This window comes from Diabrotica undecimpunctata, chromosome 3 (assembly GCF_040954645.1).
Source record: "Diabrotica undecimpunctata isolate CICGRU chromosome 3, icDiaUnde3, whole genome shotgun sequence".
NCBI classification, from domain to species: domain Eukaryota; kingdom Metazoa; phylum Arthropoda; class Insecta; order Coleoptera; family Chrysomelidae; genus Diabrotica; species Diabrotica undecimpunctata.
Window position 1 is genome coordinate 119,966,174 of NC_092805.1, and position 27,063 is coordinate 119,993,236.

At 32.0% G+C, this 27,063-nt stretch overlaps 1 protein-coding gene across 5 annotated transcripts in view; it reads right to left on the reverse strand.

The window, feature by feature from the left end:
* The window catches only part of gprs (speckle type BTB/POZ protein), a 134,877-nt gene that overhangs the window by 39,813 nt on the left and 68,001 nt on the right, over window positions 1-27,063 (reverse strand). For 4 of the 5 annotated variants that reach the window (XM_072526775.1, XM_072526774.1, XM_072526773.1 and 1 more), the window contains exons 6-7: window positions 24,381-24,528; window positions 20,668-20,834 (exon numbers count right to left, since the gene is read on the reverse strand). In XM_072526775.1, coding sequence (XP_072382876.1) covers window positions 20,668-20,834; window positions 24,381-24,528 — 315 coding nt within the window. Of the gene's footprint in view, window positions 1-8,350; window positions 8,518-20,667; window positions 20,835-24,380; window positions 24,529-27,063 lie in introns of all 5 variants that reach the window. The other variant, XM_072526777.1, reaches the window with a different exon arrangement.

Sequence of the window (27,063 nt, forward strand, 5' to 3'; positions counted from 1 at the left end):
CTGGTGAGAGTTGAACAACTCGAAACACGTGTAGAACAATGGTGGCGTTGGAATTAAAGGGAAATGCAATCGTCTATTTTTATTTTCATTTCAACATCATTTCTTGACCTCTGTTAATAAAATTGGATAGCGTTTTGTTGATATTTTTTGTTATATTTTCATGTTTTATTCTGTTTATTGCTATTTTATTATATTTATTTCTCTATTCTTCTAGTTTCCCTCCTTCTTCTGTTTGTATGTTCTATATTGTATATAGACAAATATAATCTAAGATACTTCTTTGGATTCCTTGTCTCCTCCATATCTGTATATATGTGTTACATTGTTTAGTTTAAAGAAGTGTTTTGTATCATTAGGTCGTTGTTAATATCTTACAGTTAATCTTACAGTAATGAAATATATTAGACACAACATGATATCCTATATTTGATACATTAGTAAGAGATTTCTAACCTGCAAGTCGAAATTTTAATAGAAAATTAATGTTTAGACCAAATATGGGTTTATTTTAAAGACACTTGTATTATATATTACTGTATCAACGAAAAATCAGTTTCAACAACATAAACTGCAGTTATACAAATATTTTTTATTTGTATATTATATTTAAAAAATAATATTAGGTGTTGGAATAAATGCTAAAGACAAATAATTTATCAACATAATCCAAAGATTATTTTTTGGTTTTATCTAAATACTTGGTAAGCAATCTTCACAAAGTATTTTGTACCGGTTGGATTTTTCATGAAAACTCTGTTCTGTATCAACCCTTGTAGACCAGAAATGTATAATTTGACAGCTGAAACTTTCCTTAAGATTTTTGCAAAGTTATACAGCAAGTAATTTAAATCGAAGTAGGAGTAGCTGGTTTTGTTTTCATGCTTCAATGAAATTTTGAATAAAATAAGACATTTCATTACTTTATTTATTATTTTTCATTATTTATCTATTTATTAGAATTTGTTCTCAAATAAATCTTGTGTGATTTCGGTGGGATTAAAGGTGTGGATATAAACTGGATATTAATATTTTACTACTGAATGTTATGTAGGCTCTTCGAGAATAAATAAAAGTACTTAGAATTAGACAAACAAAACTGTTTCCCACTTCAATACATATATAACTTTTCTTTTGTGTTTTCCTCTATTGGAACACATGGTTCCAGTATGGTGTGTTCATGTTTCTAATAACTTCTGGTATAGGTTTAGACCTTAATAAAACTTACTTATAAGTAGCTGTTCAAAAAATTCCAAGAACTAAATAATACAGTTGTGTCGATAAAAGACCACATCGGATCATTGCAATAATGTATTTCTATATTTACAACAACGCCATCTGATATAAGTAGTTTATAGAGTTTAATTTAATGCTTGTTTTTCTTGATTATCATAGATTCTTGAAGTACCCATTTTTCTTTATATAATAACAACGACTCGTCAAAATATAAAATTTTCCCAGAAGGTAGAGCCCTTTGAACAATAGTAGCCAGATCATTTTGTAATGAGTTTTCACCAAATTATCTTGAGTTTCTGTGTTGCAACTGAAATATCTTTGTATATTGTACAATTGTACAAAAATTCAACCAACACAAAATACTTTATTGTATAGTTCTGTTAGGGATATCAGACTTCTTAGAAAACCACATTGTTAGTTGAGGTGCAATAAAAGAATAAGTATAAGTGTACCACATTAGAATAAAATTAGTAGAAAAGCATATCATATAAATTAATAAATGAAACCACACAGTTCTAGTATGCATTTTTCGTATAGATATTGGTTTGAACTGGCAACTAGTCTTTAGAGACTTGAAGTATCCTGTTACCATTCAAAATGATTGTGTGCTAAATGCTGAAATATTAGTTGCTACGTCTTATTTTAAATGATTAAACAAGATAGATATTTTGATTCATAGTGCATATCAACTACTTTACAAATATCGTTTCAATAAACCATTTAAAATATTACGGAACACTTCCATTAGACATATATTTATTACACTAAAGCTCTGTTTAACGATTAGTTTATTTAAACTGATTTAGATTAAAATTTTTAATAGCTATTATCATTAAAAAAGTTTTGGTAAAGTTAATATTTAGGATAACATTTTGTTTTTTTTTATGTAACAATAAACCTACGAGTTGAAAAATATTTGAGACACCTTTAGAATCTTTAGAGCATTTAGAACCATATTTTGATTGAAAGAAGCAAAATTTAACATATGGAATAAATACGTCATGAATATATATCATTAATATTACTTAAGATATAAGGGATTATTAAGTAAAATGTAAAGAACAACGATAAAAAGTAGGACTGGCAAATATAGTAGAATATTAAAATTTTTTAAAATTAAAATTTCTAATAAAAGATACAGCATTGTAGGCAATTTTACTGAATTACAAGCAATACATTTTTATTGAAATTACAAAATGGGCATAATCAACACTTCTAGACTAAAAACATTCTCAGCATATTTTCAGTTATAATGTATATCACGAAAGTTTTAAGTTAAGAACAATTTTCTTCATCCTCTTTATAAGCAATTCTGCTTGTTCATTGATGGATTAATACCTCTTTGAAAGGTTGTCATTCCATCTTTTGCGCGGTCGTTCGATATTTCTGCCGATTGGTGACTTATCTCTTGCTATTTTGGCGACACGGGTCTCCTCCATTCTGCTTATGTGGTTATTCCATTATTTTTTTCTATTTTGTGTCCATTCATTTATAAACTGTACGTTACATTTTCTTCTAATGTCTTCATTTCTCTTTCGATCTCTCAGCGTATTTCCTGTAATTTTTCCCAGTACTCTCATCTCTGCCGTTTCCAGTAGCCTTTGCGTTGTGGCTGTGTCAGGTCTTGTTTCTGAGGCAATGTCATTATTGGTCTTATACTGCCTTTATAAATTCTTGACTTCATCTCAGTGTTAATGTGTCTGTTTCGCCATATAGTGTTATTAAGGCATCCTGTCAGTCTATTTGCACTTGTACTTTTTTTGTACTTGATCTCTCACTTCTTTGTCCTTTGAACAATTACTTATTCAATGCTGATGCCATTAATTTCTATTTTACATCTGGTTGGTTCTTTGCTGACTACTATTGTTTTGGTTTTCTGAGATGAGATTATCATATTAAATTCTTTTCCTCTTATCTTAAATCTGTGGACCAGTCTTTGTAGGCTATCTTCATCTTGGGCTATCAATATTGCGTCGTCTGCGTAACATAGTATATTTATTTCTTCGATTTTTATTCTGTATCATTGAAGAGCATGGGGCTCAATGAATCCCCTTGTCTTATTCCGCTGCCTATTTCTATAGGTTTTGTAAATTGTTTTTGTTCTGACTTCCATTTTGTTGTTTTGATAGATGTTGTTGATAGTTTTTATAATATTTAGGGGAACTTCTCTATTCTACAGAAGATGAATTACATCTTTGAGTTTTACTCTGTCAAACGCTTTATTTAGGTCAATTAGACACAGAAATGCTGGTCTAATATACTCTAGTGATTTCTCAGTAATGTTCTTTATAACGAATATTGCATCTGTACACGATCTTTCACTACAAAAACCCTGCTGTTCATCTGCTAAACTTATCCTTTGATTTATTAGCACTTGTAAAATTTTAGTCGTAAGTTTTAGCGTAGTATTTAACAAGTTTATACCTCTGTAGTTTTCTGGCTGTTTTTATCTCCTTTTTTATATAGTAGAATTAGTTCGCTCGTTCTCCATTCTTTCGGTATTTTATTGTGTTTTATAATTTTATTAATTAATGTTGTTAATTGTTCTGTCATTGCTGCTCCACAATATTTCAGTAATTCGTTTGGTATCCCGTCTTTACCTGCTGCTTTTCTGTCCTTGAGGTTTTCAAGTATTTTATGAACTTCCTGTACATTTATATTAAGTTTTTCATTGGGGGTAATTTCTGGTGTTTCCGGTTCTAGCGTCGTTTGTTCTTTCTTTGCGTAGAGCTTTTTTAGGTAGTCAATCCTACGTGAAAGAACAATTTTAACAATGTAAAATTAACAATATTTTTGGCATAATTAGGATCCAGTATGATACGAAAACGTCCTACGTCGTCTTCCGACTTCTAGTTATAGCACTAGTCTCTATTGGTTCCTAACTTTCCGTACGTCTTCTTCAAGATTTCTGCATCTTTTTGTCAAGACTCTCTCGCCAACTCCGTCTAAGTCTTCCTCTTTTTCGCCTTCCATGGGGTTTCCATTTCAGAATTCGTTTCGGCGGGCTCTCCTCAGCCATTCTCTGTATATGGCAAAACCAGATTAATTGTTTTTGTTTTAGCATCGTCTGTAATGTATGTTCTGTACCCATGATTTCTCTCATGCGGTCGTTTGTTACTTCTTCTCGCCTTGACTTTACACCTGAATCTTGCCAGAAATCCATTTCGGTTATGTTAAGCATTTTCTCTGTTGTATGCTTTATTTGCCACATTTCCGAGCCACATAACTATTCTTTTAATTATGCTGTTCTAAATTCTTGTTTTGTTGATTTTGACTATTGTTTGGTCCCATAGAATTCTATTTAGTTGTGAGGTAGCTCTCCTAACGTAAGTACTTCTGTATATCTTCGTCTAATGTATTGTTGTTTGTAATTTACAAACCTAGGTACTTAATGTTATTTCTCACATTGTTTTTAATTAGCTGTCCATCTTCTAGCTGTAGGTCCTGCTGTTCGCCTCCAACACACAAGTATTTGCCTGTCCTAATTCTCGCCATTTATCTGTGTTGTTTGTAAGACGTTTCCACATTGGTCATGCAATTTTTTTTTAAATCGTCGCTTCAGCGCATTTGCGGTCTTCCTCGTGGTTTTTTGGCTTCATATGGCCACCAATTCCCGATTTCTTTATTCCATCGGTCATCCTTAAGACGTTCGTTATGTCTAGCCCATTTCTATTTCAGTTTAGCTGCCTGTTCGACAGCATCTTTTACTTTTGTTCTATTACGACTGTCTATTGGTTTTATAGTCTTTGAGTGAGATACCCAGCATCTGTCGTTCCATAGCTCTCTAAATTTTTCTGATCTTCTCCATGTGTATATATAGTAAATGTCCAGGTTCGAGCTCCATATGTAAGTACAGGTAGTATACAGTAATTAAACACTTTAGTTCGCAGTCTTTAAGGTATATTTTTATTTTTAAGTACGTATGAGAGTCCCGAATGCTGCCCATCCCATTTTTACCCGTCTGCTTATTTCGGTAGTCTGTGTATTCATGTATCTACGTGTTGTATCTCTGTCCCTTGGATATTTATCATAGGTTTATCATCTTTGTTTGACATTAGTTTAGTTTTGCTGAAATTCATTTTCAGTCCTTTTTTTAGTGATTCTGTGTGTAGCTCCTCAATCATCGTATTCAATACATTCCAAGTGTCGGCTATTAGTACTACATCATCTGCCTATCTAAGATGGTTTAAGTATCTTCCGTTAATAGGTATTCCCTTATTTTCCCAGTCTATTCACTTTAAGATATCTTCTAGGGCAGCTGTAAATAATTTTGGAGATATTGTGTCTCCTTGTCTTACGCCTCGGTTGATTTTTACTGGTCTTGTTTCGATTCTATTACCCAACGTCACTATCATTTCAGCTTGTTCGTAAATATTATTTATTAATATTCTGTACCTGGAGTCGATCCGGTTGTTGACTAATGCTTCTTCAATTGCCCAAAGTTCTACACTATCAAAAGCTTTTTCATAATCTATAAAAGCCAGACATAATGGGAGATTGTATTCGTTAGTTTTTTTCTATTGGGATTTTCAAAGTATATAGATCTACTGGTTGATATCCGTCAAATTTATTTGTTACTTTGTTTGTAATAATCTTTGTAAAGGTTTTGTAAAGTTGTGAAAGAAGTGAAATTGGTCGATAATTTTTCAGGTTTGTGGTGTCTCCCTTTTTGTGTATTAATATTGTTTTAGCAGTATTCCATTGTTCGGGTATGTTGCCTTCGAATAGACATTTATTAATAGTATTTTTATATATGTGATGGCTTCTTCTCCGCCTTCTTTCAGCATTTCTGCTAGGATTCCATCGCTTCCAGAAGCTTTATTCCTTTTTATTTCTTTTACTATATATTTCCTCTAATAAGATAATAGTAGTTCCAATATCCATAGCGATTGGACAGTATTTCTAATTAATTTTTTCTTCTAATACGAAAGTGTTTCCCCGACTACGCTGCTGTTAAATTCTTAATTGAATAGGTGGGACATTGGATATTAAAAAAATACTGCTTTGCAAAGCGAACTTCTTAAAGTTTTTCCTGTTGCATTAATATTGACCATTTTTCTTATATTGCCTTGTTAGATGCACAGGTTTTTAAAAAATGTAACACCTCAAGGATCATTTACGAACTACTGTAGAATGAGGGTAATTATGTTTATACCCTTGAAGGCATAGAGGACAATAGGCGTCTACACGTTATTTAAATATAATTTTTAAGAGTTAGAATCTATAGTAAACTGCAGACATAAATATGATTGATTGGTACATAAATATGGGTGGAAGGGTGGTTAAGCACCCACCCATATTAAACCTAAATAAATTTAAGTTCGTAATTGTTGTCTCTTATACAATACAGTTTTATTAAAACTTTCGTAACATACAGTATACATCTAGATGTCTGAAGGAGTTTATCAACCGAAACGTCTGTATCTAACTGTATCTAAGGTCCCGAATATTCACAAAAATATATTGATCAAAAATAAAAAAAACGTAGTATATATTTTACACTATATCAATAATAAAGAAGGAGGAAATATTTAAATACAGTAAAAAATCACATTTTTTTAAATATTAAACCCAAGTATCAAACCAACAATTACAAGCTTTGAACTTCAAGAAAGAAATTTGATAATCTAAGGTAGATATAACTAGAACTACCGAGTAATAGTTGAATGAGTGAATATTTAAAATTCTTTATTTAATCTAAGATCATAGTTAAATTGTAGGATTAACGTTAGTTTCAAATTTAGCATATTTTACGTCTTTATTAAGCTAAGTGTAATAAATATAAGCGGTACAACAATAAGTAAGCCAATACAAAAGTTATTATTTGAAAAGAAAACTACATGCATTCGAAATAGATATATTATACTAAAATAAAAATCAAATCAGCGCAAGTAATGCAAATTTACAATAATATTTAGCTGATCATCCCTCACCTTTTTTATAACTCCAAATATTCGTTGTAGGTGAGCTTTTGATTCTGGTTTTCTACTCAATAAACTACTCACATCAAATTTTAGGTAAACTTGTTTCATGTAATTAGTCTAATTGTATTATTTAAAACAAAGACTTTGCAGTTACACTATCTGTCATTTTTAACAGGACACTCTGTATAAATTCGCTGTTGATTTTGATTTTGCATAGATCTTATAATTATTGCAAAGCAAAACCGTTATAGTCTGAAACCAAGTATAGACTTACTTAATGTTATTTTACATAGCATTCGGTTAATATCAGCAAAGATGATCTGCGTTAATAAGAAAAAAATCATATATCAAACCTTTTGTCAATTTTGTAGTTTATGTTATGTAGACTAAACATAAAATACCTTATACAAATCTATAACTATAATCTATAACTATAATCTTATACCTTAGCATTTAATGAACATACACGAATATGTTCATCTTCATTCTGCCTTCATTTCCTTCTTCGAGTAGATATGCACTATTAGTACAAAATAATAAAAACTTTCTCTTTTTATTAAAACAGGTATTAATGAAATCACGAGAATAATTGGCAAAACAGGGGCTGATTTGAAATTACTTTATTCATGATTAAAATGTGACTAGAGACACCCGAATAGGGTTTTCCCCATAATCCATGAATTGTTTTCCTTACTAGAAAATAATTCACAATTACAGGAATATCCCGAAATTTTAAAGCTTACATAGTGTTTCCCCACTTAAATGGTGCTTTTTGGGAATGTATGTATTCAAATAGGCCATCCTTTAAATGAAATTACCTACTTGTTCATCACACGACAAACATTCCTCAATTGGTATTTTGATGCAAGCAATAGCCAATTACTGACAAAATTTATTTTAATGGGACTAGTTCTGTTAGTAGTATTGTCGCTAAAGATAACAGGTTTCTCGGGAAACTACCACACCATAAGTGAATGCTCTAATTAAACTCGTGCAAAACCTCATCTAAAAAGTCCTAGACCGCTTTACAATAATTTGGATAAGGTTATTTATGTTAAATCAACATCAAATCGCTGCTGAAATCTACACAGTTCAGTTATGTGTTTATAATGTATATCATGTACGATTTACTTTTTATTATATACGTTTATGATTTTTTTCTTAAGATGATTTATAACAAAATGCTACTGCACCTGAAACGCTAGGGCGTTTACAAAAATATCGTCTGGTAACAAGCCTAAAGGATAGATCTCCCTCATAAGAATATTTGTCGGAATTTTATGAAATTGTATATAGTCCAGGAAGTTTCCAATCAGTTCCTTTATGTTCGTAAGGGGATTATTGTCGCAGTACTTCTTACCTATTTAAAATTATCTTAACGGTAAAAAACGAATCATAATCTGTCACTTCATATCAGTGATTAACATGCTTTAAAATTAAAATAAAATGGAGATAAAAAAATAAACATCTTTTGATTTAAAATTTTAGTTAAAAAGTAATTATTGTTACTATTATTTTTTATACTATAATATATTTGTTTTCGATGTTTCCAAATTTGTTTTACCAAGACTGGTAGTAGTAGTATCAAAAAATATCATGTATTCGATGTTGACTATGAATTAATTTTCTATCAAATTAACTTTAAATCTTTGAAATACATGGCAGTTGTTTAAATTGAATCATCTATAATATGGAGAAAATTATAGGTGAACCAGAAACAACCTTTGAGCTTTTTCGAAATTTTAAATTTTGAAATTGCTGACTCATTATTAATCAATCAAGACTCAATCTAAGTTGCACATAGATGAAACTGTAACTGTTGTTTTGGATAAGTAATAATTCTTATAGATATTGTATGCGATTTGTTTCACTATCCGACGACAACAAAAATTATAAATAATTGAAGAAAAAAGGCATGCAAATTAATAATATATATTGTGTTACAGACAAGCAAATGGAACCACAACTACGCCGAAGAACCCCTCATACGAAGACGTGATCCGGGTCTTCCAGGTCATTCATTAAAGTGAGCCGTTCATAAAGATCCGTTCATATGAACAGCTAATTAAATTTGTTGTGTAAAGGTCAAGTATGTAGAGTTTAATATTGATATGTTTACGAGTCTTTCTGGGAGTATTATGAATTAATGATAATGCCGGACCCGTTCATAGAGATTCTTTCATTAGAACGACTTTAATTATATTGTTGTTTACGTGTAGAAATCATTTTGCGAAAGTACGTCTCCTGTTTCAATCTAAAAAGTGCAAAATTAAAAATATTTAGTGTACAATGATTAACCTTACTATTGAGTTCTAAAAAAATTTTGTCTTTTGGAGAATTGGATGACGCATTACAAATAAATAATGCAACACGTAGAGAGGGGGTCAGAATTTTACTCATTGAAATCGACACGCACTGACTTAACACGTTTGGTTAACATCATATGTATCAATTTCCATATCAACTTACTAATATATCAGTCACTTAAGTTCGCAACTGCATTACAAATGGATACCACATCCGCCAACACAACTCAAGCAGTAGCATTATTGAGAGAAGGCCTGAACCAGAGTGCCGTGGCAAATCGACTAAATTTAAGCCAATCTGCTGTGTCTCGAGTGTATCGTCGGTACCAAGATACTGCTGATTATATCCGTTAACAAGGAAGAGGAAATTTTGAACACCCTCAAATTAAGTCCCCATTTTTACCATATTCGTAAAAAAAATACCTCAGTAAATGGTATTGGATTCTTTGTCCACAAAATGCATAAGCACACATTACATTACATCTGTCACAAGAATTTAGAGTAAAGTTGGTTATTTACTTTTAAAACTCAACAAAAGACATAGTATAAAGATTATTTGGGTTTACGCCTGACTCTCATCTCATTCAGACGAGGAAGTTAAAGAGTTTTACGACGAAATATTAATAGCGCTAAACAAAACACATACGCAATATGTTATAATATGTGGTGATGTTAAAACTAAAACTAAAAGCCCAACATGTGTTAAAGAGACATCAATAGGAAAATTCATTTCAGACCAATGTAACGAAAGAGGAGAAACCTTGGTTGGTTTTCTTCTGCAGAATAACTTATTCCAAATTAACAACTTCTTTCACAAAAAACAACAAAGAATATGAACTTGGCAAAGCCCAGATAACAAAACCAAAAACGAAATAGACTATATTTATAATCAGCAACAAAGGAGAAATCGTCCTTGATGTGACTATTTTAAACAAATTTTATACAGGTAGTGAGCATTGAATGGTACGCGCTAAAGTTAGAATATATCTAGACAAGGAAAGACATCGATTATTGAGAAAAAATGAAATACATACATGGTTACCACTTAGTGACGCCAAAATACACCAACAAGACATTGAGACCAAATTAAAATTAAATACAAGGACACCTCCTACTGAAGATATAAATGTTCTTAATGAATGAAGAAAAAATATAGAAGATATAAACATAAGAAATATTATAAAGAATATAAACACAAGTGAAGCAGAAATAAGGAAGATGAATGAATGGGTACACAAAGCAATCAGAAATGATTTAAGAAAATATAGTAACGAAAAAATTAAACAAACGATACAGAAAAATAAAAGCTTGAAGATAAAAACAAACATGCTGAATAATAATCAATAGAACTGAATTGTTAAAAACTGTGGAAGATTTCTATTAAGAACTATACAGTAGTAGACGGGATACTGAAATAAAGATAAAAAGACAACTGACAACGCAGACAGAGCTCGTCCTACCGTCCGTGACAGTCTGTGTAGGTCTCTACTTTTGTTTTTTGCCTTGTGTATGTCGACATTAAATTGTCTCTCTTCTTTTTTTAGTCTTAATTGAAATAGTACACTATTCTTCAATTGATTTTTTATTTGGTTCCATGCATCGTATACATCATTCCGGTTGTTATGCTCTGGCGCCGTAGAATTCCATAACTTGGTTCATGGTTCATTTTGATACAAATTTAAAACATCAAAAATAACTTCGTTTGTCCATTCCATTGTTTAGCAAAATACATAAAAAAACTGCAACACAACTTTGAAAATACTACAGACAACTACTAGTGTAAGAGAATGAACAACTTTTAACTTGTACTTGTCGTCTGTTAAAACACGGACGCGCTCAGATTGCGTCGCACGGGCATGTACCGTACCTTTGATGTTACCGACTCTGGATGGATACGACGCATCAGCACAGACGTGCCTGTACTTTCACGTACGGGACATTTCCCATGGTGCGTGGGTGCGAGCTGGTCAGCGTCCGTCCGCAATATCGCCGAGCGTGTGAAGCCGCTTTTAGATCGGCTCAATCGTGTCCTCAGCTGAATGCACATTAGATAAAATCGGCGCAATGGTCCCATGCCGTTTAAAATAAGGTAGGCGGAAAGGAAATAATAAAATTATCTGTGCTGATTATTTTCTAGTAAGTTGAACATCTGACATCTTAACAAATATTGATTGTCTCGACTTGACGATGTATATATCTCCGAAGGCAATCAAAAACTGTATAATGATTAATTCATAATTTTTACAGGAAATTGCCAGACTAACATTTTTAAAACAAATTTGGAATCTTCGAAAGTAAATATATTTGCTGCTTTGATTACTGTTTAGAATATTCAAACGTTTTATTAACTTAATATTAGTGAATTTATTATAATTTTAGAAAATTTAAAATTTGTCAACACCCATACCAATTATATTAAGTTTAAAAACGTATTGGTCTAATTATCTTTCATCAAAAAAGTAAATGTTTCTTAATATTTGTGAATTGTATGAAAGAAAAAACTGCACAGTTATTTTTAAATATTTTTCGAGTATCCTGTTGCTAGCTGTAGGAAAACATATATAAGTACAATAAGTTATATTTTAATAATATTAACATATTAACATATTAACATATTAATATTAACTATATTAACATTGTTAAATTTACAGTTACAATAATCCACAAAATGGCTCCTATTTCAAATACAAATAAGTCAATGACAATTAAATATGTACCTTGACCTGATTCTATTCTTATCATTGGTTCAAATTATTCCAGTAGCATTTCAGTCGAGCGGTGGAATGCCACTGGAATAATGTGAACCTGCACTGGAATGTATTATTTCAGTGATCAATCCAGTCTAGTTGACTAGACTGGCGGTTTATTTTTTATTCCAGCTTGCCCATTTCATCTCCACTGAAATAGTGTGTACGGCCAATCCAGTGCTTGATTATGATTACACATTAAACAGTGAATAAGCATGTAGGCGTGAAGATGTATGTGGATGATATAACCGATCTTACAGCTTTTGAATGACTGGAATAATGAAGAAAATATGATCCTCTTCATAATGGATGAAACTCGGAATAATGAGAACCGGGCATTATTTTAGTAACCTATTCGTATTCTGTTCCATGTTTGATTACAATTATTATACATACATATGTAGGAGGGGTAAAATTATGAAATAAATTCATTTTTTCGAGAATACGAGGATTTGTAGAGAAATTGTGGAAAAATTCGATTTTTATTTTTAAATTATGTTTTTTTTTGCGCATATATCATACCCGTGAAGTTACCCATCGGGGCGTGATGACATAATGGGCAATGATTTTCATTTTAAGTCGTAATAGGGTCGTACGCAAGCTCATTTGAAAGGTTATTCAATTCTCTATTCAGTGATATAAACAGTAGCATAATTATTTATACAGGCACATCACAATTATTCAATTTTTGAATTAAATTAATTTACACAAGAAGTATGTATGTAATTTACTTGACACAAAATACATTTAACTGCTATCAAAAAATATTTATTGGACAAATAAACATTGTTTTCGCTTAAATTAAATTGCCAACCACTTATCTGTTGGCAGTAGATACGGGGGACGGTGCCAATAATCTTCTTAAACATTTTATATCATTTCTGGAGTTTATTAATCCAGTCGTCAAAGATTTCACCGCTGAAATCATACGATCATACGAACAAGCTGAATTTTGCAAAAATGTCCATTTTGGGACTCCAAAAAAGATGCAAAAGGTTTTACTCCAACCACATTTACTCCAAGTTTTCCCCCTTAAACTCCCCTCGTAGTGGGGAGAGAACGGAAAAAATATATTTAACAAGATTCTGTATGCCGTAGAAAATAATGTTTCAAATAAAATATGTATCTGAGGTAATTTTGAACAAAATCATTTCTTGTGTCGAATAAACCGTTCTCTTGAAACCACGCATGAAACGAACGGTGATTTTTACTGTCAGGTACGCGCTCGAAATAAATTTTAAATATAATTTGTATCAACGCGACGGTAAAAGTTCGATATCTTATGATCATAGTGTCCTGTCAAAAAAAAATCTAAATGCGTTTTAAAGGTGAAAAGTGCAGCTTTCTTGTAAAGATTTTTGTATTTTGTCGCAAACCGGTCACTATAAATTTTTTATAACTGGAGCCTAATTTTTAAAACCTATAACAGGAAATAGTACCGGTCAAGTGGTGGAAACCGAGGTGGAAAAGTAATTAACTTTTTTGAATGTTTTGGGGTCCCAAAATTGACATTCTCGGCATAATTCAACTTGTTTGTATGATTTTCAGAGGTTTAATGACATTTTTGGTTGATCGATGCAAACTTTAGATTTTAGGTAACCCCACAGGACAAAATTAGGTGGTGTAAAATCTAGAGGCCTTGGGGTCACTCTACTGTTCCTCGTCTACCAATCTACCTCCTGTGAAAACACTTAAGGAATCATGAACAGGAATACAAAGGGCGAAGGTACACCCCTTTGCTGAAACCATATGTTTTTATTTGGCAAATTACGATCAATTTCATTTAAAATATTGTCTGTACGGACGTGTATAGGTTCGTTATGAAAAAAAAAATCTAGATATCTTTGCCTCGTTAGACGCTCATCAAAGATAAAAGGCCTATAATTATATCCTCGACTCTTTCTGCCCATACGTTTACATAAATGTGGATTTTGATTACATAAATCTTGCATTACTTCGCAAAACTGCATTCGTCGATCTGATTATCCTAGTTCCTGGACATTACGAATTTTATACAGATGATATTTTTCTATTTTTTTTTAAGTACATGTTAAATACCTTTTAAAAAGATCTTTTAGAAACGTTAATATCAGCTGTAATTTACCTTGATATTTGAGGATTATCTGCTATACTTAACCCTCCGGAAGTCGTGGCTGATCTGAGAGATACATTGAAAACATTTTTATAAATATTTTGAAAGAAGTACATCGTACATTTCTACGGCACTGTCTAGCTTTATATTTATGTCTTAGAAGTGGGAAACACACAACAATTGTAGCTGACAGATACGGCGACCTAGCAGATCGAACATATATTTTTTCGTGTTTATTTCGTTGTGTGATCTATATTATATTCAGAATGTCGAAAAAGGTATATAAGTTGGATAATCCAAAGGATGTTAAAGAGCTTTAGAGTATGTTTCTCGATTCTGACGATGGAAATGAACGATTTGAGTTTGAAGACGAAAGTGGCGTGGACGAAATCGATTATGACGAAGAGCGATCAGAAAACTCGGACAGCGAACAAGACATTTCTAGTGAGAAGAGCGAAGAGAAAGTATATGAAAACGGGGAGTATTCTTTCGGAAAAGACATAGTAACAAAGTGGGGAAAAAAGCCAGTTTACGAAAATAAAATTAGGTGACAGAAACAAAAATATTCCTTGTCAATTGCCTCTAGTAAGGAATACTGCAAAAAATGCAAAAACTGAATATGAATGCTTGAGCTGTTTCGTGTCAGAAGAACTTTTAGATTTAATTTTACATTATACAAATAAATATATTATAGACTTTATTCCAAGTAGATATTCCAGAGAAAGAAAGCTGGCTTACACCGCAGTAATCTACTAATTTTGGAAAATTTATGGGCAACAGATGGTAGTGGAATTAAATTATTTAGACTTATGATGTCAATGCGAAGAATCAAATTAATTCACAACTGTATAGGATTCGATGACAAGACGACTCGACCAGATCGACTAAAGATTGATAAGTTGTCAGCTGTTAGACAAAACTTTTCACTATTTGTACAAAATTTCAAAAAAGAATACTCTATGGGACAAAACGTAACGAGATAGACGAGATGTAAGCAAGCTTTCGGGGCAGATGCAGATTTAGGCAATATATCCCGTCAAAACCTAACAAATATGGGATTAAAATTTTTTCCATTGTTGATTCTACGCTATTTTACACAGGCAATATGGAAATTTATGCAGGACTGCAGCCTGAAGGTCCATTTTGTGTCAGCAATAATCCAGTAGATGTGGTCAAGAGATTAGCTGAACCTATCTATAATTCAGGACGAAATATCACAGCTGATAATTGGTTCACCGATTTAACTCTCGTCAGCGATTTGAAAAAGAACAGACTATCATATGTACGGACAGTCAGAAGAAACAAACGTCAACTACTACCTGAATTAGTGAGTACGGCAAACAGACCAATACAATCTTACTTTTTTGCTTTTAGTGAATATTGTACTCTTGTATCGCATGTGCCAAAAAAGCGAAAAAAAGTAATTTTAGTATCTAGTATGCACTTCGATGACGTAGTAAATGCAGATACGCACAAGCCAGAGATAATCAATTATTACAATCAGACGAAATCAGGGGTTGACACTGTAGACCAAATGGTTGGTTTGTATAATGTAGCCATAAATAGCAGAAGGTGGCCTATGGTGATATTTTACGTCGTCTTGAACGTTGCTGGGATCAACGTACAGTCCATTCACATGCTAAATCAGAATTCAAAAATACGACGTAGACTCTTCATTCGAAACCTTTCAAGCCAGTTATTGTGAGAGCAAATAAAACTGCGATCGGATATTACTACAGGTATTCACAGACCATTGCAGCTTTAGCTTCAGACATATAAGGAGGAAAGTTCAACCAGTGGAGCAGATCCAGATGTTGCTAAAACGGGCAATAAAAGAAAAAGGTGTTCTTCTTGCTATGCGACAAAGACGACGCGTTTGTCCAAGTACTATTGTAAATGTTGTACCCCATTTTTATGTCTTGAGCATAGCAATATTGTTTGCAACAGTTGTTATAACGGTTTTACTAATCCTTCCGCTGATGAATCTGATTAAGTTTAGCTAAATGTAATTATGTGTTTGGGTTATTTTTGCCTTAGATTAGTAACAATAATAATAGTTATTACATGTTTTTATTTTGTTATATTCTTAATACTGCATTTATTTTATTTTCTCTTGACAATAAATTAGTTTAAATCGCTTATTTCTTGATTAGTTATGTTCAAAATAAACGTTTCTTCCGATCTCCATCAGTTTTTTTTTAATCTGATTGAAACAGTAAACTTAAACGAATGTGTCTCTGAGATACACCGCGATCTAAAAAGTTCACTTTATGACCGCGACCTCCGAAGGGTTAATAATATATCAAGGTTTGCATTTTCATTGATTTTTATACCACCAGCATTTGCAACTTTCTTGCAATTTCATGTATCCAGTTTCTCTAAATTTCTTCTCAATTTTACTAACAGTAGATTGTGTGATAGGCATATAAGGATATTTTATATTAAATAAATTACACATTACTTGGAGTGTTCTGGTTCTATCACCATATCCAACCATAATTAATACTTCGATTCTTTGTGTTTCCGTTAATAAGGTCATTATTAATATAAAATAACTTACAGGCCCAAGCCAACATGATTTTTAAAAACTATACTTTTTGCCATAGTTCTTTCCAGTTCCTATTATTTATGTGCCCAATACAGGAATTTATTATTGTTTTTTTGTACTAGTAGACAGAATAACACATTGAAAGCGCTCTAAATTACGCAGTTGACCAGAACAATGGAGACACAGCTATACTATCATATTATTTATCTGCCCTTACGGCAATATCACAACCAATAACCAAAAAACATAACAATGCGTTGTTATACTGTATTAAGAAGTTAATCGCTTGATTTAAATATGATAGCAATAACTTGGTGGAACCAAAAATAATGAAATGGCAAAAAAATGGGAATGAAATGGCAAAAAAATCGATAAATTTAAATAAAATTGAAAATTTAATAATTTCCAATGACTTCTTCTTCTTAAAGTGCCTATCCGTTCCGGATGTTGGCGATCATCACGGCTATCTTTACTTTATTTATTGCAGCGCGGAACAGTTCAGTGGTAGTCGTGTTATACCACTTTCGTAAATTTTGAAGCCAGGAAATGCGTCTTCTTCCCGGTCCTCTCTTACCATTTACTTTCCCTTGGAGAATCAGCTGGAGAAGGCCGTAACGTTCTGGATTTCTCATTACATGTCCTAGATATTCCAACTTTTTAGTTTTGAGTCATTTTCCAATGACTACATTTTAAAATTGCATAAAAAATAAAAAAAACAAATGGGAAACTATTTTGCTTAAGTTTGTACAAAACTCGAAAAATCCATACACTTACATACCTATACCCACAACTTCCGAAGAATATCACACATATATTCACATTAGTCGATTCTATTTATTATCCCTAAGGAAGTAGAGATAGCCATAAATTCACTTAAAAATAGAAACTCACCAGGACCAGACGGAATAACCAACGAGCTTCTAAAACACAGAGAAGAAAGTATAACCCTAGAGATGCCAAAACTTATACAAAAACTAATATTGCACTGCAAGATACCAGACGCATGGAGAAACAGCATAATGATACCAATGTTCAAGATAGGAGATAAAGAAAACCTCATCAATTATAGAGGTATAAATCTACTGAACACCGCACTTAAGCTTACCACAAAAGTCCTAACCAACAGAATCAATAAACTATCAACTTTATCAGATGAACAGCAAGGATTCAGATCCAGAAGATCCTGCGTAGACGCCGTATTTGAACTAAGACGAATCACAGAAAAGGCCATAGAGTACAATAAACCAGCATTTCTATGCTTTATAGACATGACAAATGTTTTCCATCGCATCCAAGTCAAAGACGTCTTACACCTACTGTATAAAAAAAACATACCAATCAATATTATACAAACCGTCGAAAACATCTACTTACATAATCGAATACAGGCAAAGATAAATGTAAAACTAACACAGTGTATATCAGTACAAAGCGGAGTCAGACAGTGTGACTCGTTAAGCCCACTTCTCTTTAATGTAATAATGGACGAAATAATATAAGCATAACGTAAAGGTTATGGTTACATAATGGGGAACAAAGAAATCCAAATATTATGTTATGTAGACGACGCCGCATTAATCGCCGAGACAAAAGACGAACTCCAAAGATTAACACATATCTTCAATACAACAGCCAAGAAATACAATATGATAATATTAGCTTAAAAAACCACATGTATGACAACATCTAAATACCCACTACATGCAAAATCGAAATTGATGGGAAAATAATAAAGCAGGAAGCAAGGTTTAGATATCTGGGAATAGATGTAATTAGTTACGGAGATGTTGAAGAAGAAGTGCGACAACAAAGCTTAAAAGCAAGTAAAGCGGCGAGATCTCTTAATGACACAATCTGGAAGAACAAACACCTAAGACAAGACACAAAAACAAGAATCTATAAAGCAGCAATTAGACCTATATTAACATACACGGCGGAGACAAGACCTGACACATTTAAAACGAGACGACTACTAGAAACAACAGAGATAAAAATACTCCGACGAATATCAGGGAAAAGTCTGTTGGATAGGGAGAGAAGCGAAGAGCATGCAATATAGAAGACATAAATGGATGGGTGACAAAACGAAAACAGGAGTGGAACAAACACATTAGTAGAACGGCAGAGGATAGGATAGTACGAATAGCACGAGATAAGTCACCAAATTGACAAAGAAGTATTGGCAGACGAAGAAAAAGATGGTGCGATAATTTAAACAATTTATTAGGCTAATATTAAATAAGAAACAGTCTTTAAAGCCTACATAAAAGAAGGAGGAAGAAGAAGATCCCTAAACCGTTTAGGATAAAACCATGGCAACTTTCTGCACATTTAGCTAAAATCGGAAAGACTATTAATTCTCTTTGTTTATGTAATATCAACTCTACCGCAAACCTAAATCATATAATATTTAATTATGAACTTAATGAATACCCTACAAAAGTACTAATTGTCAAACTTCAAGAGCAGAATGTAAGTTTACCGCTAAATATTTCACACATACTAAGCTTCAACACAAAAACTATTAATGATTTTATCATATAGTTTCTTAAAGACTCTAAGATACATATTTAATATGGCATCCTTAACTTTTTGTTGGCATATTTGTGGCAAAAAGTTACCTAATGCCAACCCGTATTTCTGAACACACACATTCAGAAAGAATAACAGTATTAAACATGTATTTATAATCTTTTTAAGTGTTTTAATAGTAGATCAAACTAGGAACTCATTTAATTTAACTTCTCATTTAATTTAATATACAGTGATGAGTGCCTTAAGAACCAGCAAAATAACGCAAAAGATAGAAAACATAATACGTTGTGAAATAAAACGAGATGAAGTAGTAGAGGTGGGAAATTATCGATAGAAACCTCTAATTTACATTAAATTACATTAGGACTATCGACATAGTATTACAAGTATGGCGTCGAACATTTACATTTTTTAAATTTTGCATAAAGTAAAAACTGATTGAAAGCAATAAAGCAAATGTAAGTAAACAGTTTAATTTGTAGTAATTTGATAATTAATTCTGTGTTGACGAATACAGAATAACAAGCTATGATAATTATGTATTGAGAAGAGTGTATGCGACGTCTCAAATCATAGTTTATTATTGATCAATATTTTAATTTTGGATAAAAAAAAATACTCCTACTTAAACTGTTTTACTTACATTATGTGATCGTGATACGTATAATGGTATTACTATGACTGAAGTCAACCAGCTCATAAGCTAACGTCTAAAGGTGGGAAATTTTCGATAATTCTAATGTAATGTAAAGTAAAATATAGGTTAATATCGATAATTTCTCACCTCTACTACTTTCATCTCTTTTATTTCACAACGTATTATGTTTTCTATCTTCTGCGTTATTTTGCCGGTTCTTAAGTCACTCATACCTGTATTTTAAGAAATCAGTGACTATGATCTAGATCGCCGATTGACCCATAAAATTTACAGAATTTTAAAGACAGAATTAGATTAAAAACTCTAATCTCTAAAAAATCATAATTCAAAAATAAAAATCGACACGAAAACTAGTACACAATAAAGAAAACTATACAATCGATGTTAAAATGAAAATCGATAGATAAATAAATAAACAAATTAAATAAAAAATAAAGAGAAAAAACCACATAAAAATAAAAATACAATAAAAAATGTCAATAATAGTAGATTATGTATCATAAGCAATTTTTCAAAATAAAAATTTGACCAATACAACACACAATTTTCTTATACTTATTGAACTTATATATTGTTTATCCTAAAAAATATGCAAAATTATTTATCTAGCAACATTTACTGCACCTGATATGCCAAGGCATTTACAAATAGGCTCTGCGGAAGTAATCCCAAAGGATATATTTCCCTCATTAAAACATTGGTAGGAATTTTATGGAATTGGATGTATTCCAGAAAGTTCCCAACTACCTCTTTTATGCTAGTAGTTGGGTTATTGTCGCAGTACTTCTTTCCTATCAAATCAGTCCAAGAATAATATTTTTATTGACAATATTCTTTTTAGATTCAATATTTAAATGTTCGTTATGAGGTAATTTTATTCAATATACGCCAAAGAAACAAACGACGTTTATTAAATTAGTAAAACACCCAACTAATTAATAAGGCGTGAAAAACAACAACACAAGGTTTTTAAAAATATGGAGAAAGAAAAAAGAGGTATCCGTTTATATTAATTTAATACTGCATCCAAATTTTCGTTAAATGCAAGTAAGCTACACAAGATTGTCAGTGATATATTTTCTTTGCTTTATGGTATATTGTTTTGCCAGGTAAATTATCAAATTAAAGGTTATAGGTACATATATTAAAATGAGAATGAGGATACCGCTCTCATCTTACCAAAGTTGGACAAGATCCCTCGAGGTACCTCTGAAAGACAGCATATTTATTATAACAGGCACTGTTTAGTATAAGCTCAAAATAAATATTAAAAAAAGTAAGAGAAAAAGAAGTAAGAACTGAGGACAAAAAACTAAACATAAAAAATGAAAATCCTCTCACTATATTAATAAAGATACTTTCTTGTACATCATCATCGTCATCATCATTCTCTTTACCTTTATCCCTATGCGGGATCAGCTTCCCTAATTACATTTCTCCATAAGTGTCCATATTGGGTCATATCAATATTAATACCGTTTACAGACATGTCCTGCCTAAGCCTCTCTTCTAGGTCTTTTTGGTCTTCCTCTCCTACTACTTCCAGGAACCCGCAGATCAGCAATTTCTCGTATTGGGTGATTAACAATGATTAACAATGTTGGTAACAATTGGTGCTACCCCTGTACTTCCCCTTAGATACTCATTCCTAATTTTATCCTTTTTTGTCACTTCACTCATCCGTCTAAGCATTCTCCTTTCCACCACATGTCTCTCTTTCTTTTTAACTGCCTAACATTAAGTTGCGTACATCATGGCTGGTCGAATGCATAATGCTGTGCATCTCCATCTATTCCTCTATTACTCTGTAATACCGATCTTAGGTACTTAAAACTATTATTTTTCACAATCATTTCACCATTCAAATATATTATTCTATTTGTATTAACTTTATCTTTAAATGAACATTCCAAATACTCTGTTTTTGTCCTAGTAAGTTTTAAACCTTTTTCCTCAAGAGCTTGTTTACACTGTTCCAGTTTTTGTTCTTAGTCGCTTTCACTATTTCCTACCCCTCCTCCTCCTAAGTGCTTTCCCTGTTGAGGTTGGCGATCAATATGGCAAATTCCTCTCTATTCTGGGCTTGATAAATTAATTCATTTCCTCTTGTATGGTTCCAATCTCTTATGTTTCGTAGCCAAGATTTTTTCTTTCGTCCTATGCCCTTTTTACCTTCAATCTTGCCTTCTAATATTACCTGGAGCTGCTCAAATTCCCTATGGCACATTATGTGTCCTAGATATGACGTTTTTCTAATTTTGATAGTATTGACCAGATGAGGGCGTGTGTTCATTGCTCTCAGTACTTATTTATTCGTAGTTCTGCTGGTCCAGCTTATTCTTAGCATTCGGCGGTACATCCACATTTCAAATAAATTTAATTTGTTGACGTCATACTGTTTTAATGTCCAGGTCTCACAGCCATTTAGTAATAGAGACCACACATAACACTTTAGTGTTCTCAATCTTATTGAGACTGATAGCTTGGGGTTACAGAGCATTTTACGCATATTCATGAAACCAGATCTTGCTCTTTCAATGCGTCTTCTAATTTCTTTTGGGTGGTCTAGTTGACTATTTAGTTCTCTGCCCAGGTATATGAAGCTTTGGGAACTCTGAAGGGTGATACCATTTATTTGTGTTAGGTGTAACTTGTTCATGGGGGTTTTTGTGGAATACCAGAATTTTGATTTTGGAAAAGTTAATGTCCAAGCCCAGCCTGTGACTTTCTTCTGATAATATGTTCATCAATATTTTTAGTTGGTCTTCTGTTTCTGCTAATACTACGGTGTCATCGGCATATCTTATATTGTTAATGATGATTCCATTGGCTCTGGCACCTTCAGGGCGATCTTCAAGAGAAACTCTAATTATATGTTCGGCATATATATTAAATAATAGGGGGATAAAATGCACTTTTGACGCACTCCTTGTTCTATGTTGATGTACTTGGTGTTTCCGTTTAGTTTTTGCTACTGCCACTTCTGCTTCCTTTTTGTCTCTTCTCTCTTATTTTTTCTTAAACTTTGTTAGACTACCACTAGGTCTCTTTATGCATATCTTCTTTTCTTGCCATGAAATAATCTATTTTAAAAACCCTTTCTCCCCTTTTTTCAAGATGGCGGCCGGGGGACAAGGTGGTGATCCCACAAACTTGAACTTAAGTACTTTCCCTTTCAACACATAAAAAAAAATAAAATTGCGTTCTTGGAGAAATGTACGCTAAGGCATAAAAAAATGTAACATTTTAATGGACTAATAACTGAACTTAAAGCTTAACTCAAAAAAAAAATATAACTAGGAAAAACAAAAAGGAATGTATACACTGCCAGATCATTTCCAATATATGTATACATCAATATAATATGAATAGGTCTTTGTTTTGTATATTATGCTTACATAAATTTTTCTCGTAATGTAATAGTTGTTTATTCTATATTTCACGTTGTCATTCTTCTTTATTACGATAATTAAATATCGTATTTACCTTCCGCATATTGTCTTTGTTGGTCTTCAGTCAGATGTATACAAAACGTCACTAAATCTCATCGATATTTCTAAAAGCATTTCCGAAAACAATTGAGATTTCATAAGACAATAGTTTCAGAAAAATATTTGGGACTACGTAGATATGTAAATATAACAGATGGATAAAAAATATAAACCTATCAGTGATTAAGAAACAGCATCACCAAAAAATGCAAAATTATTGAGTTGTCATAAACCAAAATGGATGATGGCAAAGGGTTAGTATGGAATATTATCAAAAATAAATAAAATAACTATGAAATGAAAATAAAATTACCTTATAACTAAAAACGGAAAAGTGCAGAATCAAAATAGGCATAGTGAAATAAACTGAATCAAAAATTTCGGTCAGAAATAAGCCGATAATAAAATTAATAAATTAATAATAAAATTCTTTCGTTAAAAGAAATTCAATTGATTGAATGCATTATTTTATTAAAATGAAGAACAAAAACTACAATTACCTATGTAACCTTAAAAAGCATGGATTACCAAAAAAAAATATTTTAAGAAAGCATTTTTAACTCTTTATTGTTTTGTGCTCATTGTTAAAGCCATCATATATCAAGGATATATGTGATATAGTGATGCACTGGTATTTTTACAGCGGCTAGAGAAGTACCTGGACCATTTGAGTATGCTTATAGTACAAAACATTACCAAATTTTACGAACATCTAAATATTGATCTCTATCTATATAAAATGGTTATGTCTATAAACTCATTCTTTTATAAATAAAATTATTTTAACATACTAAAAATATTAATTGAATTATATACTTTTACCCAAAATATCACGTGTGAACTTACCCCACATAAGTGCTGCTTGAAATTTTGTAAACTCGTCTGCCTGAAGCTCTTCTCTAGCTAAAATAAGTCTAACAACATGCTGAGGTAGTAGAGTGAATGATCCCAAATTTAATACTTCATTTCCGTGTTCGTCAACAAATTCTAAAACCTGAAATTTAAAATAGTAGAATTAAGAACTTAAAGAACAAATCTCAATTCAAAGGGATAACTGGTTGGAAAAATTTTTCATACTAATGAAATCGTAATATATGCAAGGAATGTTTAAAGAAAATGTATTTGCTGTGTGCAAGTATTAGAAGGGGATACGAGAAACAAATTTTGCAACTTTGTTAGCATATTTCATAAGTACGTATTGAAGAAAATGGGATTTCGCAAATGCTGTGTCATAAATTCTAAAAATACAACAAAAAATAGTAAATTCAAGTTCTATTGGTTTCCAACTTCTAAGCACAAATTAATTTAACGAGAAAAATGGATTTCTATCATAATCCCCAGAAGTAAATAACATAACCCAACTTCTGCAGTCTTACGTTCGATTTCGTAATAAGTTTGACGTGAACATTAAATTAAAATTCATTTTAACTGTAAATTTCAATAATATTAAGTTCACTTTAAAGTGCAAATATCAATAATAATCATGTTGGTTTAAGTTTGTTCAATTTAAACTAAAATAATCATTATTAGTACCCCGTTAAAGGGTACTTTAGGTTGTCATTATAAAATCGGGCGTTAATGTCGCTCCAAACTATTCATATGATATACAATTATTCATTGTATTTTACAGTGAATATGATAGTTTATTTAAAAGGTATTTAATAACCTCATAACCTCAATCTTAAATGTGAAATAATGAAATCTAAACGTAAAAATATACTTACGACTTTTTACAGTTAAAAATCAATTCAAAATTTTTCAAAAAGTTAATTATTGATGTATATATTACAATAATTAGTATTATGCATTAAATATTAAAAATATTATGTATTAAATAAACAAGTTTAAGTCACTTTATTTGCAGCTAATATAAGACAAATGGTCTATCAAAGTACTTAGCTAACAAACGTCTGTCTCAAAAAACTCGCATAAGGCTGTATAGAACACTAATAGTCCCCGTTCTCACATATGGATCAGACGCATGGACGCTAACGAAAACAGATGAATCCGCTCTATCCATTTTTGAAAGAAAGGTGCTACGCAAGATATTCGGAGCGGTCTGTAAGAACGGAATATGGAGGCGTAGATATAACTTTAAACTGCAGAATATCTACAAGCATACGTTTGGTGGTAAAGATATTACCACTATAATTAAGCGAAACCGCCTGCAGTGGGCAGGACATGTAGCCCGGGCCCCTGAGTCAAACATGATAAAAAACATTCTAACAGCGCAACCCGTGGGAATGAGAAGACGGAGTAGATCAAAGCTGAGGTGGATGGTAACATAAGATGCCGAGAAGATCGGAGTCGGCAACTGGAAAATACAAGCGAGGGACAGAATAGAATGGCGTAGAAAGCTTGAGAAGGTCGAGGCCCTCTAAGGGCTGTAGCACCAAGATGATGATAATATAAGACAAAAATATTAAAAGTGCTAACACCTTCGCTGATTTGTGCCACTAGATGTCGCTCTTCGGAACTGGCACATAGCGAATGGAGCTTTCAGTTTTATAGCTTTTATAAATATCCTATACCTGAAGGCTTTATAATACAACATACAACATGGGAGAAGCAAAGTGGTTTAAGAAAAATAATATTTTTCATTTAAACCTTTTTTTCTTAAACCTATAATCGAAATATCTATAGCGTAACGTAGATAATGTTAATAGATCTTAGAAAGGCATATGATAACAAACCAATCTAAAAACTCCCGTATTGCTTAAAAATAAACAAAAATCAAGCATAACATATAAATACGGTAAAAAAAAAGAATTGTAATTGCGTCAAATACAATCCCATTGTATAGCAGAACTATATGATCCCACCAGTAAGAACAGAAACAGTTAAATGGGCGAAAAGTCCACTAGAAAAAGCTGAAACATTTGAGACACACCTTAAAAAAAATTTTACGCCAAATGACGGAGACTACTCACTACAAGAGATTATTTAACTACTCATAAGACCTTATCAACTAAAACTTGCAGAAAAAAGATTCACAAAAAATAAAATAAAAAATATTATACAACACATCGATCCAAAAAAGACCTCAGGATACAACCTTACTACTGGAAACATTGTTCAGCAACTACCAGAGAAAGGCCTCAAATTTCTGACACAGCTCAATATTCATATTCAACTCTATAATGAGATTAGGTCATTTACCATCATCTAAACAAATCCCAGAATAGCCTCAGAAATCCTACAAACTTGTCCGACTGTATACTTAAACGGCAAAGAAATCCCACAAGGGGCTGTAGTCAAATATCTACGAATATACTTAAACACAAGATTAAACTGGAAGAAGCATATATTTACTAAGCGAAAACAACTGGGTCATGAGTTGAGGAACATGTTTTGGTTCTTAGGCAGAAAATCAAAACTAACAACTAACAATAAAATATTAATCTACAAAACTATCTAGAAACCAATTTGGAGTTATGGACTACAATTATGGGAAACCGCTGCACATTCCAATATTAAAATATTCCATTTGATTCTATATCATCATTGGAGATATATAGATACACATTTG